Raw genomic sequence first — 19,187 nt, 5'->3', positions numbered from 1 at the left:
AAGAAGATCGATACTACGAAAGGGAGTAGTAAAGCTCTAAATACAAAGGAATGTCTGAAGTACAAAGTGAATAACTGAAAGTAGACTACAGAGCGTTTAAGATGTCTTTTTCTCTAATCCTTTTGCTACCTTTTATAGAACCTTTCTTCTTTCTGAATTAAGCTTTTCTAACTCAGTTCATTCCCTTTCATCCAAGTTATTGATGTTATGTTTATCAAAGGATGAGCTCTTACTTGGATAGCTTTGATCCTGTTGAATTTATAGATCTTGCAACAGAATGTCTTTTTCCCATTGAGAAACTTGGTTGAGTAAACCTTTTATTTGTTTGAATAAGGGTGAACTTGTTGCCCAAGCATGCCACGTCAAAAGCACTTTAAAATCTAGGGACATCCACTATTAATCTCTGTTAAAAATACAAGTATGAGTTAAATGGGACGTTGGGCCTTAGATAGGCCCAATTGTTCAATTATGGTCCAAACAGTTTGGATAAGATTTTCCATTTTGGAAGTATGATTATTGAATTCTTTGTCGGGCTTAGTTTTTACCATTGAATCACATGACAGTGAAATGTAAGAGAACAACAATCATTGACACGCCCCGATCCTGATGTCCAAAGGACAACATGATGGCCACGTGCTGGTCAACACCAGAGGGTGACGCAAGCCATTTCATGAATGCATATGCCGATAACATGTGAAGCATGTCATTTTGCGCGTAACAACACAATATAGTAATCAAGTACAAACCTTCATAAAATATAATATTCAACTGCCAACAATGTAAAAGTGATAATGCATGACATGTTCAGAGCAAACTATTAGTTCAAAATAGAAGCAGAAGGAATATTAGAAAGTGCGATTACAAGAAGAATGAGTCCTACACTGAGATGACTCGAAGATACCAATGCGGGAGTGCCATGACGCTATCATTGTACGCCTCGATTCTAAGTCCTGAGGGGGTGTAAAACAAAACATGAGTGGACCAAGTTATATATAAGTAATACTTGAAACAGTTATTCTTCAACTTACTAACCCATAGTTAAAAAAACTCATATAGCATAATAAGTAATAGGTTTTCCGAAAACCCTAGCATGCCATAAAACCTTCATAAAACATATATCATATAGTGTGCTTAGTAGTGGTATCACAATCACCCGTAGGCACTAAATCTCCCGATCGAAGCCATATATAAATATCTTCCGCTCGTAGGCACTACATTTTCCGGCCGAAGCCATAAATAAATATCTTCTGATTGAAGCCACTACATCACCCGACCGAAGCCATATATAAATATCTTCTGACTGAAGCCACTACATCACCCGGGCGAAGCCATATATAAATATCATTCGCCGGAAGGCCCTTCATCACCCGCTGAAGGCATATATCAGTATCATTTCCATATGTAAGCACATAAAATCATAAACATAATCTTTCCAAACTATATATATCTCATCGGAGCTCAATAGCTCAAACATCATATCATAAATCATATTCATAAATATCTCAGTAAACATAAATTCGATAAAGCATGATAATTCATAAAAGTGTAAATTTGATTTACTCATAAACGTTTCATAAAACGAAGTCATAAAAGCGTGCTTTTCATTTATGCATTTCTAATGATAAATCATGCATTTTAGAAGGGGTCAACTCACAGATATTTCGTCGTCAAAGAGCCGCTCAAACTAGAGGATGGGGTTTCCATTAACAAACACACCTAAGCACATAAAAAGGACCAATTAATAAAACTCTACTAAAACGATTGAATTTGGGAAAGCGGATCATGGATTTGGAATCAGGATGTTGAAATTAGTCTGTGAGACCCGAAAAGTCAACCAAAAGTCAATGTTGACAGGTTAATGATCAAGATTGATCAAAATTCAACGGGTCGGGTCAACCGTCAACGTGTCGGATTACGGTTAACGGGGCGGGTTAACCCGATCATAGTTTTTGGCTGGAAGTTTGGGCAATTTTCAAAGCTTCGTAACTTATTCGTTCTTTAACCAAATTCAACCCATAATATATCAAAACAAAGCTAGAAAGTGTAGAATAAGTTTGTACCTAACTGGAAGCCCAATAGTTGTCGGAGATGACCAAAAAATGGCCTGATAGGTGACTTGTCCGCAGGAAAACTGGGGAACTCGCCGGATTTCTGGGTAAACTTTAAACTTTCATAACTTTGTCAATACTCAACAAAATTGAGTGATCCAAAAACAAAAATCATACCTTGGAACGAGATGAACATAATGGTACCTTTCTTGACAGCTAACTAGTTGTGGTTTGGCCGGAAAATAGCTTGAAATGTTGCAGACAGACTTAGGTTTCGATCCCGACGATCTGAAAGGAAGTTCGAGGTGAGTTTGGGTGTTCTAGGACCATGAGGACGAGATGAAGCTCATGGTGCTCTTGGTTTGGGCGATGGTGGGAGTGTTGTTGTTGTCGTTGGTTGTAGTGCCCTCGGGGAGGGCTAGTTTTTTAGAGAGAATGAAAGAGCCGAGAGGTGAGGGAAGGAGTTGAGAGAGTGTGTGTGTGTTAGATATTTTCAGGAAAGGAAGGGGGACTCATGGGTATAAGGGGAAACATGTGGGCCCTAGTAGCTCACAAAACAAGGTCATTAAAAACGAAACACGAAAATATTTGAAAAACGTTCGACGTTTCGTAATGTAAAATCTTCGTTATAAATCCAAATTTGAATCCATTCGCACCCACGCGTTCGTGGCGATGAGTACAATAAGAATAAACTAAGAAGATTTGTAATATGCTTTTTGACGAGACGGTTAACAAAAGTCAACATTCATACCTCAAGGGCAATTTGATAATTTCATATGTTTGATACAATAAAATATGAAAAATTTAGGATGGGATCTCTTGGATTCAACATGAAAATGTGCAATTAGGATCTTCATTTTTTTAGGTGAAATAGTATCAATTTTATTTAAAGAAATTAAGGGCATATACAATCTTCACCTACAGTCCTCATTTTGAGGATCTGTGATGTTATTTTTCATTTAAACCTTTAAACCCTTAGATTAATCTAACTGTGGATTAACCTTATATTATCCCTATGACACCCTAACAAACCTCTGGGGACATGAATCGGCCACTTCCTCTAAGTTCTTTCAGTTCTATCACTGGCATTCCTATTTTGAATCTCAATCAAACAGACCACTAGCACCACTGCGGCCATTGCTGCCAAATCTCTGTCCTTCACACAACGCATAACATATTTATATACCCAATGATCTTATTTAACAACTTTCGACTGTGACCCACCAAAAAACCCACCTCTCAAACCCATTACCCTTCATCAATTTCTTTACGACGCCCCAATCAATAATCTCGTCTGCCTTTGAAGGCACATCTCGGTTTATTCCTTCCCAATCGCTCCCATAAGACGTAAATCCGCTGCTGAGCCAATTTTAATCAAGCTCATCAGCCATTCACTTGCATTGAATGGTCTACAAAAACATCTGGTTCTTGTGGACCAGACACATGGGTTGCTCCACGAGGTTAGGCTTGAGCACGTCGATGGTGTTCATATTGGCAGAGGTGGTCTGTGTCTTATTCTTGGGCATGGTAGCAACAGTTGCAGAGAGTTGAGAACTCAACGAAGGGAGGCTCATGCGTTTTTGGCTTATTGTTCAAATTTGGATTCCTGTTTTTCGACAGCAAGGGCCCAAATGCTGGGCTTGGCCAAAGGAGATGCTGTCATCGCCATGGCGAGGGAAGGAGGGAGAAAGGATGGAAGGGAGACATATCGAAGTGTTTCGTGCCTAAACCCTTTTTTTCTTTTTAATCGAGATCATTATTTTGTTAGGATGTAAAAACAGACAATATAAGGTTATCGATTAATCCACCATTAGCTTAATCTAAGGGTTTAAATGAAAGATTACATCACATAGTATTCCTAATTCAAAGAGAGCGTCATGGATTAAATGTAGGCTCCTCAAGCCAACAAGAACTAATATTAGAAAAAAAAGACCAACTTGACCCACCTCAAATTTTGTGGTGTATTTAGAGATGATCTTACTTTCTAACCTAATGATTTCGTTTTTGATAAGCACCCATGTTACTGTATGATTATTTTTGGTAAGTCACATTGATCTATCATCATTAAAGGCATCTTAATTTAATCTTCTTTCGCCATGATTCCTTTCCTTCCTTTTCAGTTTCAACTTCCAACTCAAATAAAGCTTGAACTACACATGATCGCTCTTTCTTCCCTTTTTACTCAACTGCAATCCACCGTCCAATCCCGACCGTCGACCGCAACCACCCAAAACCGAACAATTCAACGGCCATCATCGAACAGTTACACAATGCAAACCACCTCACCCAATCAAACCCCCCCACGTGTCCCTCATCCCAAAAAGCTCCCCAACATTTCCTTTATTCGCGTGCCTTCCCACAGACAGAGAAGCCAAAAGTCAGGGACAAAATCGTAATTTTAAGTTGCAACCCGTACAGAGAAAGCTGGAGTTGGAGAAGGAAAGCAAGCAAGCGTGTCTTCTCTCCGTTTTGGAAGAGAAGCTTCACACGCAGGTCATGGGCTGCTTGAAAATATTGTTCCACAATTTGTACTGTTACGTCGAAAGCTCCTCCAACCTCCAGTACGGTGCCGTTTCGTTCCCGTACCGTTCCGTTGTGTTCGCTTTATTCGTCAATTTTTTCTTTTCCTTTCCCTTGTCGGCTGTCGCTTTATTCGTCTGAGTGAGTAAACTTTTGGTCAAGTTTCTTACTCTCTGGAATTTTAAGCTACGTCTTCTTCCTAATGCCTTCTCCTCCTCCTACTCACCCCTCCTCCGCAGAAGGAGCTCCAAATTCCAAGCATTGACTTTTTCTTGTCCCAAAAAGGTAATTAAATTGGATTCGCAGGGGCATTTTCTGAGACTGAATTAAAAATACAGCGATTCTGTCACACTTGTTCTGGTTTTTTTATTTTTTATTTTTATTTTTTTATAATTTTAACTAGTTATTTTTTTTTTGATGTAAATGACCGTTGGAATTGGGTTTAGTGCCACCGTCACTGTTGCATTGAATTCTTAGTTTTTAATTTTTAATATGATTAAGTTTTTGTATTTCTTTGGTGTTGCAGAGCACAAATCAGAGGAGCAGAAGCTTCACAGTGCAGGCTGAAGAGACACGTCGTGGGGCAATCTGTAACGGTTTTCTGAAGACGACAAAGCTTTGCAAGGTAAGATCTCATGGTTAATCTCTGGTTGTTAAAGCTTGAAGCTTTTGGGGACCCTTTGTCTCCGAAATGTTGCACGTTTCGGTGGTCCGTTGATGAAATTTATTAGTGGGGATTCGGTTGGTTGCTGTTGAAGCATAGTCGTTGTTGAGGGCTGTATGACAGATAATACAGACGACATTGTGTTTCTTTCTTATAATGTGGTGGAAATGAAGCTTAAAATCGAAGAATGAGCGTGACGAAAGAAATTAAAAAACCCTTCATCTTAATAAGCTTTAAAGTATAATTAACTTTCTTTGTGGCTGTTGTCTTCCGGGGGTGGTTGGATTTGGCCACGAATGGCTTGTGGTTGCAGATTTAAGACGTGATTGGCATTTAGGGGTGTTTTTTTTTAATTCTCTGTTGTTTACGGGTTAAAATTCTTAAACCCATGTTTGAGCTTGTTGTTGCGGATGTGACCCATAGTTAGTTAGCATTCTTTATGCTTCTTTTGCCTTTTCTGAGGTGGTTGGGTTAATGCCCATGATTTAGCTTCTTTTTGCAGATAATTTGGTAATGACGGGCCTAATTTATGGCAAGTGCAACAACCCTGTGTTTAACATTTAAATCATCTTGCATTTTGGAAATGAGAGTGGCTTGGAGTACTTTAACACCGAGCTTGTTTTTTCCGCTTTCAGAAATTTGATGGGATTTTTCAGTTTGTTAAGCTTTGATTAATTGGTGGTTGGGTTGACAAGAGTATTGGGTGGACAAGTGAGATAATGGGGGCAATTGGTGGGGAAGAGGCAGTGAAGTGGGAGAAGATGCAAGGAGCAAGTGCTCGCGAAGAGAAGATTCTGGTTTTGGTGAGGTTGAGGCCTCTGAGTCAGAAGGAGGTTGCAGCAAATGAAGTAGCAGATTGGGAATGCATCAATGACACAACCATCTTATACCGAAACACGCTGCGGGAAGGGTCTACATTTCCAACTGCCTATACATTTGGTAAGAATATATTCATCTGTATAGAGTGGGACATCTGTATACAGCGTACTCACTGTAATTCCTTTTAGGTGTTTGAATCTGAGATTATAATGGAACATCTGCTTACCATTAATATCCAGCACTGGCCTTTGCTTGAATTTCTTGGAATGCATAGTTTTGTCATAGTTCATTGATTTATGGGATACATCTTATCTATTTTATCTATATATCTTTGTTCATATTTTTATTGTAGACAAAGTATTTCGGGGTGATTGCTCTACAAGGCAGGTTTATGATGAAGGAGCCCAACAAATTGCTCTTTCAGTTGTCAATGGTATCAACTGTAAGTATATAGATCTGTGTGTTGACGTTCTTCTTACTTTATGTAATTAGTGAGAAGTTTACACCAAAAATTTCTTTCTCAGCAAGTATTTTCGCATATGGTCAAACAAGCAGTGGGAAAACGTACACCATGAATGGTATAACAGAGTTTACAGTAGCAGAAATATTTGACTATATACATGCGGTAAGAACAATTACTAACAAGTTCATTGCTTCATTTCAATTTTAATACTTGACTACTGTTTATTTGCAGACGTTAATAATATAAAGATAGTTTCTATTGCAAACATCACTAACATAAAGTTTGCTATTTCTTTCAGCATGAGGAACGAGCTTTTGTTGTTAAGTTTTCAGCAATTGAGATATACAATGAAGCTGTCAGAGACCTCCTAAGCACAGATAATACTCCACTTAGGCTGCTAGATGATCCTGAGGTGGATGCCTTTTAATTATTTTTAATTTCTTGAGATGGTTATTTTGTATATGAGTTTTGCTTTAACACTTCTATATTCTCTTCAGCGGGGAACCATAATAGAGAAAATCACAGAGGAAACTCTGAGGGACTGGAGCCATTTAAAGGAGCTCCTTTCTACTTGCGAAGGTAAAGCATTTGAGAAAGTACTGCATTTACCATAAAGTGTTATATCTTAATGATTTGTCTGTATTACAGCTCAAAGACAGATAGGGGAGACCGCATTAAACGAAAAAAGCTCTAGATCACATCAAATTATTAGATTGGTATGCCCCTCCCCTTGGGTTTTCTTTGATAAGTGTATTCATTTCAGATGGAGTGCCTTCGACTTCTCTGCTTAACCCAGCTTTAACTTGTAGGCAATTGAAAGTTCTGCTCGTGAGTTCCTAGGCAAAGGCAATTCAACCACCCTTGCAGCTAGCGTGGTATATTTTAATTACTTCTAGATTGGATATTTGGTAGAATATATAAAACTTTATGTGTTAGTTTAATTTAATTTTTTCCATTTGCAATATTAAGTAGATATTAAATTCAGGTCATGGGTTTGTTGCAGAACTTTGTGGACTTGGCAGGAAGCGAGCGTGCAGCCCAGGCATTATCAGCTGGGATGAGATTAAAAGAAGGCTGCCACATTAATCGCAGTTTACTAACTCTTAGCACTGTTATTCGCAAGCTAAGGTTTGTATAATCCATCCTTCCTTTATGTTATATACTTTACCAAGTTCATTTGACATGCAAAGGTGTAGTATATTATTATTTATTCTTGACACTTTCTTTTTAATATGTTTTTCTACGCCCATGTATACTAACCTGTTTTGAATCTTTGATTTCAAATCCGATGTTTTCAATATAATTTTTTAAAATCACTTTATATCAGCAGAAGTGAAATTTGATTTCTTGGATGGGAACTGCAGTGAGGCGCAAAAATGGCTTAACCTCTTTGAACTACAATTACATGCCTTATCTTTATCTCTGTTGTAAATTGTAATGAAGCAATTTTTTCTTATTAATATAGGAAACACAATTTTAAGGTGAGTTTTTATAAAAGAATAAATTGAAGAGATAATGACACTATTCGTTTAGATTTACTATTGTATCCCCAGTGGCCTTGAGTATACATCCCTATTCCTTAAGATATTTTATCTGGTGATGTGATTTGTAAATCTAGTTATATTGTTCCATGCAGTAAAGGAAGGAATGGCCATGTCAATTACAGAGATTCGAAGCTAACACGCATACTGCAGCCTGCCTTGGGTGGTAATGCTAGAACAGCCATCATTTGCACTTTGAGCCCTGCACGAAGCCATGTTGAGCAAACAAGAAACACTCTTTTGTTTGCTTGTTGTGCGAAAGAAGTGACTACAAAAGCACAGGTCAATGTAGTCATGTCAGATAAGGCCCTGGTTAAACATTTACAGAAAGAGCTGGCTAGATTGGAGAGTGAGTTGAGGACACCTGGACCTCCTTCGTCAACTTGTGATTACCCAGCGTTGCTTAGAAAGAAAGATCTTCAGATAGAAAAGGCAAGGGTTCTCTTTCTTAGAAAGTTTACAATTAGGGAAGAATACCTATAAACTGGAATTAAATATAAGCACACAGTTATGTTGACATTTCTGAAGACCCGTAACAGATGGCAATTGAAAGAATTTTTTTCAGAAGAGAAGATAGGTCTGGAAGACAGCAGTTTAGATGTATTGAATTTTGCTTCTAAGTTTCACAAATACATGTTTCTCCAAGTTTCTTCCCAACATAAACAATACCGTACCTCCTTATTCTGAAAAAAAATAATTCTGATCACAGTATGGCTATATCAAATGGCCGGTCTAAAGGAAATCTCCATGTACCTAGCATCTACACGATGTCATTATTAATTGTGTGCTTCTTATAAGATCATAAAATGGGTTGCCTTGACTCATATACTCAGCTTAGGTGTAAGTTTGCTGTAGGTTTTGAATTCATCCATGCCCATATTTGGAATCTGCAACCATGTTTTCATTTAAGCAAGTTTCTAACTGAATGCATTTAAACCAAGACATGACATGTGACCTTTTTCAGATGGACAAGGAAATTAGAGAGCTGAAAAAGCAACGTGATCTTGCTGAATCACGAGTGGAGGATTTACTGCGGATGGTTCGAAAGGATAACGATTCCAGACAAGTACATATTCTTGCTTATGGACTATGGAGATTAATTACGTGTTATATATACCATTATTTTTGTAACTCTCACTTGTTTCTTCTCTTTCAGCCTTCAGATGACCTTAATCCTAAATGGAATGCCGGGGATGTTTCAGATGATGAAGGCTCAGTATCATCAAGTGTGGCTGATCCTCATTATATGAATGGCGTCAGAAAGTTCAGCAATCCTCATTTTGATGACAGAGACGGTGAGAGCAGTGCCGAGGAGGTATACGGACAGATTAATGAGAAGCTTAGATCTGATTCGTGCCAGAGTCTAGAGTATCCCGCAGGTGGGACTGCAGAAGGTACTGATGACAACTGCAAAGAAGTCCGCTGTATTGAGATGGAAGAGTCAAGCACGGACAAGAATTCTGGATCCCTTGCTTTATCTACTGTTGAAAGTGAAGTAACATCTGGGGATACAAGTGTAGCAGGTCAAGAAATGATATCAACCCCAGTGAATGCAGATAGAGAAGGGAGTCAGATGCAAAGTGGTTTTACATATGGCACATTGGAGCAGAGACTACATAATGTACAGATGACCATTGATTCTCTTGGTAATCCTTACCCTGAAAAACAACCTAGAAGTTTAAAGTTAACTAGGAGCTGGAGTTGTAGAGAAAATCTCATGGCTGGCTCATCTTCTCCGGATAAATCAGAGAGAACCCCGCCTAATTGGTTTGAGAAAAGCTTTCCTGGGAGACCAGAAGGTTTTAGTGGGAGGAAGGTTCCCCTATTACATTATGATTCCAACGCAAGGTTGTCAAGAAATGATTCTCAATCTTCCCTTGGGAGTGCCGTGTATGAGTTAGGAGGACAGACTGCAGATGAGGATATTACCAGTGTTCATACTTTTGTCAAGGGACTAAAGAAAATGGCCAAAAATCTTGAGAATGACAGACAACTTGTCAACAGTCAGGTGAGAATGTGCTTAATTTTGAGTTTGTCCGCTAAAAAACCCTGTCATTTTTTGTGTGTCTGTCTTTGCTTGTTATAGTAATTAGATCATATCCTTGAAGGTGACAAATTCATGAGAATGTGAAATATTATGCATTAGTCTTACTCTTAAGATTCACACTTATAAGTTTATAATTTTTATATCAACAAGTTGGGGTGAGAATGCAACATGTGCATTTTTACATCCACGCAAGCCACATTACCTATTGAAACGTTTAACCGTCTTTAATTTTGTCAATTCTCTCCAACTTATATACGAATAGTCTTACTATAATTTGCATTTATTTATTGGAAGGCATTTGGGCAAGTCAGCTTCTCACAAATCTTTGGCTTTGTTTGACATGGATCTGTATGTGCATGCTAGGACCAAGAGACGGGGGAAAAGTTTGAAAAGAAAGTGAAAGATGTAGGAGTAGATCCAATGCTGGAATTATCAGAAAATCCTGATTGGCCACTGGAATTTGAGAGACAGCAGAGGGCCATATTTGAACTTTGGCAAACTTGCCATATATCAGTGGTCCATCGAACCTATTTTTTCTTGCTCTTCAAAGGTGATCCAACAGATTCCATTTACATGGAGGTAGAACTTAGGAGACTATCTTTCCTCGAGGAAACTTTTTCCCGTGGAGATCAAGCTGTCGAAAATGGTCAGGCGCTCACACTCGCTTCAAGGTTCACTCTCTCGTGTGTCTGTTTTTACTTTCTTTTTACTCGATGTCCTTATTTTTTGAATAATGTCTTGTTTCTGTGCTAACTTCTACTTCATGCACAAGTTGATTAAAGTACTGTTCTGATTTATGGATGCAACATGTGTATTTGGACACAGCATGAAAGCTATTGGTCGCGAGAGAGTAATGCTAAGCAAGCTGATGCAGAAAAGGTTTTCGGCAGAAGAGAGAAAGAGACTCTTCCAGAAGTGGGGTATTGCACTGGATTCAAAGCGCAGGAGGCTGCAGCTGGCCAACTGCTTGTGGAGTAACACAAATAATATGAACCACATTACAGAGAGCGCCGCCATTGTTGCAAAGCTGGTGATGTTCGTAGAGCAGGGGCAGGCCCTCAAGGGAATGTTTGGGCTTAGTTTCACACCCCCGAAAGCACGGCGTAGATCCTTTGGATGGAAAAATAGCATGGCATCCCTTATATAAACATGCTGCTCATATATATTATACCACTATAGATAACCAGTTTCTCAAGTTAGATAGGCCACAGAGCGTTGTTTTCGTCACCAAAACTTGAAACTGATTGCCTACGATTATCTATAGGAATTGTATAAATCTTAGTCGGCATGCTCAGCGAAAGCTATGTTGTGTTTTGGTAATATGGTTTCCTGGATTTGTTGCATCTTTAATGAAATATGGTTTTTAGAATCTTTGTGACTGTTACTGGTCTTGTCCCTCAAGCCAATGCCCCAGGGTGTAATGCTTATGCACAAAATGATAACATCTCATTTCCCTTAGCCTTTGGATTAAAAGAGAAACCCTAATCGAAATGGATACGTTTGTCTCATACACACCGTGGGGTTTTCGAAAACATGCATTATGCGTAGGAGTAGATCCAATGCTGGAATTATCAGAAAATCCCTATCCAAATTTGTACGGAAGAACAATTTTTGCCCTGGCGTTTCTTTGGTAATTATCCTCTACAGGGCACCTTGAGTTGAATCAGGTGGTGCTCCACACCACTCAAACACATGTATCAAATCAGATCATGTATGCTTCAATTTTGGATAAAAGAGACTCCGATTGCACAAGAAGAAAAAAACACCTGCATCAGAACAAGAATAACCTTCTTCAACCTCCAGCAACACTGGAAAACCACTGATGTAGGACAACCAAACAAGATTAGAAATTATGTTGGAACCAAATTTTCGCATTGCCATGGTTGTGCGAGAACTACCTAAAAGCAAGAACAAACAACTGTATGCATCGGATACCATCAGAACTCCGAAATTAAGTGAGTTTGGGCGAGAGTAGTTCTAGGATGGGTAACCTCTTGAGAAGTCCTTGTGTTGCATCACCACCCCCCTTCTCTCTCTCAAGTGGCCCTTTATCACAGTGGTGGAAATGTGCTGTATCCTTGTATGACAGCAATTTAAAAAAAAAAACATTAAGTGTTTTTTTCTCTTCAAATCATAGTAATTAGTGCTCAGTTAATGAAATTTTCAAATAGCAAATATACCTCCACATGTTTTACAAAATTACAATATTTGCCCCTACATTATTGTCTTTGATTATATCACATTAAATACCATATTCTTTTAGTCGTTTAATATATTCAAAGCACATTACATAAAAGTTTACCAAACATTCAGACATTGTTTTTTTATTATTAAAAGCATTTTTACAAAAAAAGTTTACCAAACACTCAGCAACTTTATTTTACAGTTGTTTATTCTCACAGTATAACAGAAATAATTTATTTTTTAAAAAACACAGTAATACCAAATTAGTCCGTACCAAAGTATGGTTTTACTGTTAATTTGGGTTCAGAAAACCCATAATTCTAACCCAATTGCATTCCCATAAATTTTAATTGGTAGACTTACAGTAAGTTGAAAGTTCAAACTTCGAACAAGGGATTGAGGAAGGAGGCGAAGAACTAGAACGAGGGTGAAGGAGGGAGGAGGGCTTTCAGTCATGGTTCACTTGTGTTATAGAAAAGCCACTTTGCTTGTTTTTTCTTTGATTGGAAGTGTGGACAAGGTCAAACCTAGATTCTCGTTGAATAAAAAAAAATTGAGCCTAAGGATCAAATGATTCTGACCATTAAAATTTGATCCAACGGTTACAAACAAGGGGCCCTCTAAAAGTTATAATAATTGTAGCTGTTAGATCAAATTTCAACGATGTAAATCATTTGATCCTTAGGCTCAGTATTTGTAGATCCGGAGAAGATCTGGGTTGGACAAGTCCATGCTAGAAGTATGGCCTCACCTAATAGAAGCTGGACACGTAACAAAATCAATTTTAAAAAATTCGGTTCAATTTGGTTTGGTTGATACGATTCAAATTATGATAGTTCTATTTACATACCTATTTTTAACTCTCACACATTCCTTTTAATTTTCGACCGTCGAATCGAATGAGTTAAAGAAAAACAATTGACAAAATTTTATAAAAATATGTAAAAGATAAAAAGGTGCGTGTGAATAGTAATATCCTTCAAAAAATTCAAAACTGGTCCCGAATCGTATAATTAGAGAATAGGTTTGGTTTCATATCGAATCCGGGTTTTCGCTTCCTGGTACAATATGCCCAGCCCGATTAAGTTATGATCGTTCGGCCCAGAAAGGAAACGACTTCGTTTTGCCAGCCATTTTGTCGTCAAATTTCATCTGACCAAAGGCCTGAGACAACGAAAGAGTGCAGGGAGAGGGAGAGAGAGAGAGAGGGATGAGCGGAGTGTCAACAGCAGCGTACGTAGCTCGTCGAGCAGCTCAGAAGGAGAAGGTTCGGATCCTCTACAGGCGAGCCCTCAGAGACACTCTTAACTGGGCCGTTCACCGCCACCTCTTCTACCCAGATGTAATCGCTCTCTCCGCCCCCCTTTCCAATCTTCATTATACAATCACAACCATCCATCAACGATTACATTGCATTCAATTTCGATCGCTGTCTGATTATTTTTGTTCTTCAGGCTGATGCTCTCCGCGAGAGGTTCGAAACCAACAAGCATGTGGTTGGTCTTTTCCCTTTTATTCAATTTCCCCAATTTTTGTTGTTATTGTTGTTATTTATTTATTTATTTGTTTCCATTTCGATTCGATTACTTATGAATTTTTTTCATTCAGTTTAAATTTTGATTATTTAGCTTGACTGCATTTTCTGTTATTGGATAAACGTACCCTTTTGATTGTTTTGCTAATGAATTAAGGTACCCTTTTGATTGATTGTTTGATTGGTATGGATTTACAGGAAGATCCTGACACCATTGATAGACTCATAGCGAATGCCGAAGCCACTTACAATAAGTGGCGCCATCCCGATCCTTACATTGGTACAATCCCTTCCGTAAAATGCCAAGTTTACTTGCATAAATTCATTGCTTTTGCCCCCCAATTAGAAAAACAAGGGAACAGCTTTCATAAATTTCCAGGCATATGTCTTTAGGTTCTTTGTTTCTTGTTTGATATGCTGGACCTCACTTTTCCTGTAAGCTCCGACATCTTTTAAGCTTTCATATGGGTAGTAGTTTAGTGAGAGAGGATTTTGGAACTGGCTTGATATGATACCATTTTAGATTTGATGGCATTTCAACCTCACCTCAAATTTTCGTAGTGTGTTTAAGCTACCTTATGCTCGAGAAATTGTTTTGGATGAGCAACAAAATCATCATTGCTTAGAAAGTTATATTTATTATGGCACCCTATTAACCTATCCCTACAACCATATCTTTGTTCTCATTTGTACATAGATAAAAACTTGAATTAAGAGTTTGCTTTTGTAACTTCTAATAGGTTGGTCTATCTTTATTTTACTTAATCAATCCCTGTGTTTTCCATATTATGTTTTTACTAATGGTTTTATACGGTCTCATCTTCTCCACTCTCCATCTTGCCTGTGCAGTTCCTTGGGCCCCCGGTGGTTCTAAGTTTCACCGAAATCCTACTCCACCTGCTGGGGTAATTTTATCATTACTCATTCTTCAGTTTTTCATTGTGCTTCTGTGTATTGCTTGTTCACATCTATTTTTAGGACATCTACATTTTTTCAATCATTTTCATGATTCCTTTTGCGTTGTGTTTTATGTTTACTTTGTCTCTACTAGTCATGCATTTATTATCTAACCAGAGGGCACAAGTGGAATTGGACAAGTATTCTCATAGTTGGTTGCTGTTCTACATTTTGGAAGAAAAGTAATGTGTTATAGTTGTATAATTGCTGACATAATTATCATTTCTAGATGAGTACTCAAAACTAAGAGTTTCTTTTTATCTTGCTTAACCTTTTACTTTTATTTTTTACTTTCTACCATCATCTTTTATTTAATTCACGAAGATAGAGTACTGTGATTGCCCAGTAATCAAAATGGATCCTTGAGAGTTTTCTTAGTTACCTACTAATTGGTTTTAACTGACGTTCTACCATCATCCTTTATTTCATTCTGGAAAATAGAATACTGTTATCGGTCAAGCTTAAAAGGATGATTTGGAGCTCTAATTTGTTTTCTTACTTACGATTAACATTACTGTTGCCAGTTTCCAAAAAAAGGGTGTCTTCCTATTGCAAGTAGAAAGTTCTTTACCTTTTCCAAATATTTCTTGGCTTTGCATTGTTCCCGTTTAGAGTGCTATTCCCTCCAGGAACAATGCGGTCACCTTGAACTGGTTTAACCCTGGTGGTATTTGTTGTTTAATGCAGATTGAGATAGTATATGACTATGGAAAAGAGGATAACGACTAAAAATTCAAATGTTTTTCTTCGCAATAAATAAAGGTGAGCAATTTAATTATGTACTTGATATGTGTTTCTTTAACACTTGTCAGTTTGGATGCTCAGTTGATTGGCTTTCTTGAGTTTTCACCCCTTCTTCTGAGACTGAGAATCACACTTTCCCTTCTTTCTAATTTTTACATGACAAGTGCCACAGTTTGTCAACTCACCATTTCTTAACACATTAGTGACATCTTCTCTAGACTGACATGACATTTTCTTCTTTCCTACTTCCAATAAATAAATAAATAGCTAAAGTTACTTGTGTAGTAAGAGCATAACTTGTAGCCTTACTGTAATTTCAAGTTTTAAACAGGAAATCACAAATCTAGTGCTACCATAACGGTCTTGTTCTTCTACCATCCACAAATTCAAAATCTTATTTTTCCTCCTCTTTTGGTTCAATATGAATGAGTCTTCGGATTGATTTACATTGTTGATTGCGAGGGCATTATAGTCATAACGAAAATTTTGTCTGTTTTTTTTTTTTTTTTGGTTACTAATTTCGTATCAGCTCCTTGCTTAATCTTGAAAAATTGAAGGAAACAAATTGGTAAACAGAAAATGAAGAGAGAGTGAATGACTGGAGGAAAAATGATATGAACCCAAATAGAGTTAAAGCAATAGAAACAAAGAGAAGGAATAACCGGAGGGAAAATGGTGGAAGGTAGAAGGCCCTAAGATGTAATTTTCATAGAATTTGCAGAAATCCAAAAATTGCAAAAGAGAGAGAATCAAGATTTTCAATAATTCCACTAATTTGCGTGTGTGCATGAAAGCCCTTAGGTACAAGTCCGTGGCAGAAGTTTTCCCTGTGACATTTTGATGGTGCTAGCTTCGAGAATTAGAAACCTGGTAGAGAAAGGAAACTGAGGGAGATGGAGACAAAACCAAAGGACTAGAGGAGGAAGGAGGGAGAGAGACTAGGAAGGAAGTAATGTGTTTCCCAGTTTAACACACATCAAGCATTCCCCCGTCACGCAATGCTTTTCTTCTTCTTTCTAATAAATAAATAAATAATAAGTTTTTTATGTTGATGATGTCTGTTATTTTTAACGATGCAGATCAAGATGGAGAGTGAAAATGATGATGAAGATAATTATTGAGGCCAGCATCATTGACGCGTTGCTTAAGTAAATGATGAATTTAAGCTTTGAATAGTTTTAAATGCTTAGTTTCTCCTTTCAAGGTATGTTTGGTGTTTTAGTACAACGCGGCTTATGCTGCAGGATCAGGATTGGATTAAGCGTGACGCTTGATATGAACAACTTTCTCCTGTTCATGTAATTTGCATTTCCTTCGCTGAGTTATTGCTGGCGGGCAAATATGCGACACTAGAATGTAGTGTGGGTGCATGAGTGCATCTTTTCGTTCGCGCGCACACACGTACATTTTTTTTGATAGGTTGGGTTCTAGCCAGGCATTACCAGTAGTGAGTTGGGGGTTTTTGGTCCGTATGAACTTAGGCAGTGGTTTGTCGTTTGGAAATCGTCTCTTTGTTAGAAAATTCTTGTTGCTAAACTAGTTTCATGGAAACTGAGACGAAACGGGACATGTTTCCTCTTTTAGTTTTTTGATAGTAAGATACAGAATAATTCTCGTCGCGCACACACACTTAGAGATACGACCAAGGGCCTCATTGGGTATGCGTTTCTTCTATCTAACGAGTCCAGTCTCGTCATTGTTAAGTTCATCGACGGACACTAACTAGTTTTCCGGTCTTTGTCCACCCACCAAAAAACGCCCACGAGATTAAGGAGACTCGAGTTCCACTACGACTAACAAGTAGCATTACAATGTCCACTTGTGAATTGAATTGAAGAATTTGAAGGGTGATTAGGACATGACATGATAATTAAAATTTAAATTACCTTTCAAGCCATGATGACCTGCAAACGAATGTGGACCTTTGGAATTGGAAACGAACCAAAAACAGGAAAAACACTACCTCAAAACTTGAAGATGTGGCGTGTCCATTTCAAAGTGCTCTCACTGTGGAAAACGCAATTAAATTCCAAAAGTCTCTGTCATTTTCTTTCTTTTGAATATTCATGACTGATGTAAGCTGACGACGGCAATAATAAACGGTGGATTATTCTGGTAAATAAAGTACTTTTTTTTCAAGTTTTTAAGTTTCGGGTTTAAGTTCTCCCATATTACTGTTGTTTAAATAATTAGTGTAAATTATTTCATCATTTTTTGAAAAATAAAGTTGGTCCTATCCGCATTATTCTTTCAAGTTTCGATCGTCAAATTAAATGAATTGAATATGATGAGATAGGAATTAGCAGGATATGTGAACGATAAAAATAGGCGTATGAAGCACCATTTAAAAATAAATGATAATGGTCAACAAAACAAAACCAAGTGGCAAGAGGGCATTTCACTCATAAATTGGGTGTTAGGTAATAAAGCACGGCTAATTACCACAATCTCTGTCATGTTTATTTAATTTTGAATTAAGTGATGACCCAACTAACTTTGAACATAAATTTTCCCCCATTTATCTGGCGTGATCCATTAAACCATAACCCTCTGTAGTTTCTCAGTGCCAGAACCATTTCTTTTGTTTCTTCTCTGTTTTTCTTCTTCTCTCCTCGAACTCCGGTGGGCCGAAGATGGAGGAAGAAGGCACAAGAGCCTTGGGGTTGAAGGTAAGTAGAGATGCCAAAACCCTATATGCAACATTGTTTCCTGTGTTGACGTCTCTGCTCATGGTAGTTCTGTTCCTGTGGACCATTACGTCGGAATCTGGGCCTGCAGACAGGCCGTGGATGAAAAGGGAGTCGAACAACCGGGCATTCTGCGTCGGACTTCTGACGATAGTTCTCGGTTTCCTGTTTTTGGTTGCTGGTCTTCCTTTGCTGGTAGACTTGGTCATAAAATTCTCAGAACAATTGCAGAGGAAGCAGGAGGAGACCAGGAAACCTCCAAATCAAGGTAATGTAACCAACGCCGAAATAGGAATTTAAAACAAAGAAACAGGAGTTAACTTCAGGGGTGCGAGAAACTTAGTTTCATACACCCGTTCTATCTCTATCATCACATCACATAATCTGATAGAGGTTAGAGGAGGGGCGGGCGTCTATGAAACCGGGGTAGTTAAGTCTTTCTCCAGGTATATACATGAACATATGATACAAACACACATGAAAAGCTAAAGAGTTCATTAGTACATTCAATGGCTTCTAAACTTATGAAATCTATTACATTTTACCTTCGACAACTATCATCTCACTCAATTTCTGATGATGCAGCAGGGAAGCTGAAGACGATATGTATCGTCAGCCGCATAGGTTGTGAGTATCATCGCAATGGTCATGCTAGCATGGGCAATTAACACTGGATTTAGGCTTGCAACTGAACCTAAAAGAGAAAAATATTTTCCTCTAGCATCCCCAGTTGGTGTAGTGACTATTATGTTTGGCTTCATTTACTCTATCATTGGACTCTGCGTAATTGCAGAACTAGCGCTCGAGTTGACAAATCAGTTCCAAACGACAGAGGAAAATGAAATTGTTAATCATCAAGTATGCATAATAAAGGTCAAATGTTTAGTTTGACACTGCTATAATACACCATACAATGTGTAAATACTAAAGACACTGCTCTTTTCGATTAGAAAGTGGATTAAGCTTATTTTGCACTAAT

The 19,187-nt window shown here is 38.0% G+C and overlaps 3 protein-coding genes across 8 annotated transcripts; all 3 read left to right on the top strand.

Moving 5' to 3' along the window:
* Positions 1–4,182: 4,182 nt before the first annotated feature.
* LOC103966937 (kinesin-like protein KIN-7E) lies at positions 4,183–11,473 on the top strand. 5 transcript variants are annotated; one of them, XM_048581071.1, is made up of 16 exons: positions 4,183–4,709; positions 4,808–4,853; positions 5,095–5,193; positions 5,868–6,171; positions 6,404–6,493; positions 6,576–6,676; positions 6,813–6,926; positions 7,012–7,093; positions 7,163–7,230; positions 7,324–7,389; positions 7,500–7,642; positions 8,151–8,487; positions 9,020–9,121; positions 9,212–10,063; positions 10,466–10,773; positions 10,928–11,473. In XM_048581071.1, the coding sequence occupies exons 4-16, from the start codon at positions 5,952–5,954 to the stop codon at positions 11,247–11,249; spliced, it is 2,805 nt and encodes a 934-aa protein (XP_048437028.1). In that variant the 5' UTR covers positions 4,183–4,709; positions 4,808–4,853; positions 5,095–5,193; positions 5,868–5,951; the 3' UTR covers positions 11,250–11,473. The 5 variants fall into 5 exon arrangements, with proteins under 5 accessions (XP_048437028.1, XP_048437026.1, XP_048437025.1 ...); XM_048581069.1 differs by adding an exon at positions 5,735–5,764 and having other exon boundaries at positions 4,183–4,853; XM_048581068.1 differs by having other exon boundaries at positions 4,183–4,853; positions 5,735–6,171.
* Positions 11,474–13,438: 1,965 nt separating this feature from the next.
* On the top strand, positions 13,439–16,846 carry LOC103966938 (NADH dehydrogenase [ubiquinone] 1 beta subcomplex subunit 9). The gene is made up of 6 exons (XM_009380171.3): positions 13,439–13,628; positions 13,741–13,782; positions 14,019–14,100; positions 14,670–14,725; positions 15,465–15,539; positions 16,601–16,846. Exons 1-5 carry the CDS (start codon positions 13,497–13,499, stop codon positions 15,504–15,506), a joined length of 354 nt encoding a protein of 117 aa, XP_009378446.1. The 5' UTR covers positions 13,439–13,496; the 3' UTR covers positions 15,507–15,539; positions 16,601–16,846.
* An 832-nt stretch (positions 16,847–17,678) lies between these two features.
* On the top strand, positions 17,679–19,110 carry LOC103966939. Of its 2 annotated transcripts, none has more exons than XM_018652304.2 (2): positions 17,679–18,476; positions 18,797–19,110. In XM_018652304.2, the coding sequence occupies exons 1-2, from the start codon at positions 18,155–18,157 to the stop codon at positions 18,874–18,876; spliced, it is 402 nt and encodes a 133-aa protein (XP_018507820.2). In that variant the 5' UTR covers positions 17,679–18,154; the 3' UTR covers positions 18,877–19,110. The 2 variants fall into 2 exon arrangements, with proteins under 2 accessions (XP_018507820.2, XP_018507819.2); XM_018652303.2 differs by having other exon boundaries at positions 18,794–19,110.
* Positions 19,111–19,187: the final 77 nt, after the last annotated feature.

This window comes from the organism of the source record quoted next, unplaced genomic scaffold (genome assembly GCF_019419815.1).
Source record: "Pyrus x bretschneideri cultivar Hongxiangsu unplaced genomic scaffold, Pyrus_bretschneideri_v1 Contig16, whole genome shotgun sequence".
Lineage (NCBI taxonomy): Eukaryota > Viridiplantae > Streptophyta > Magnoliopsida > Rosales > Rosaceae > Pyrus > Pyrus x bretschneideri.
This window is presented reverse-complemented; position numbering and strand designations above follow the sequence as displayed.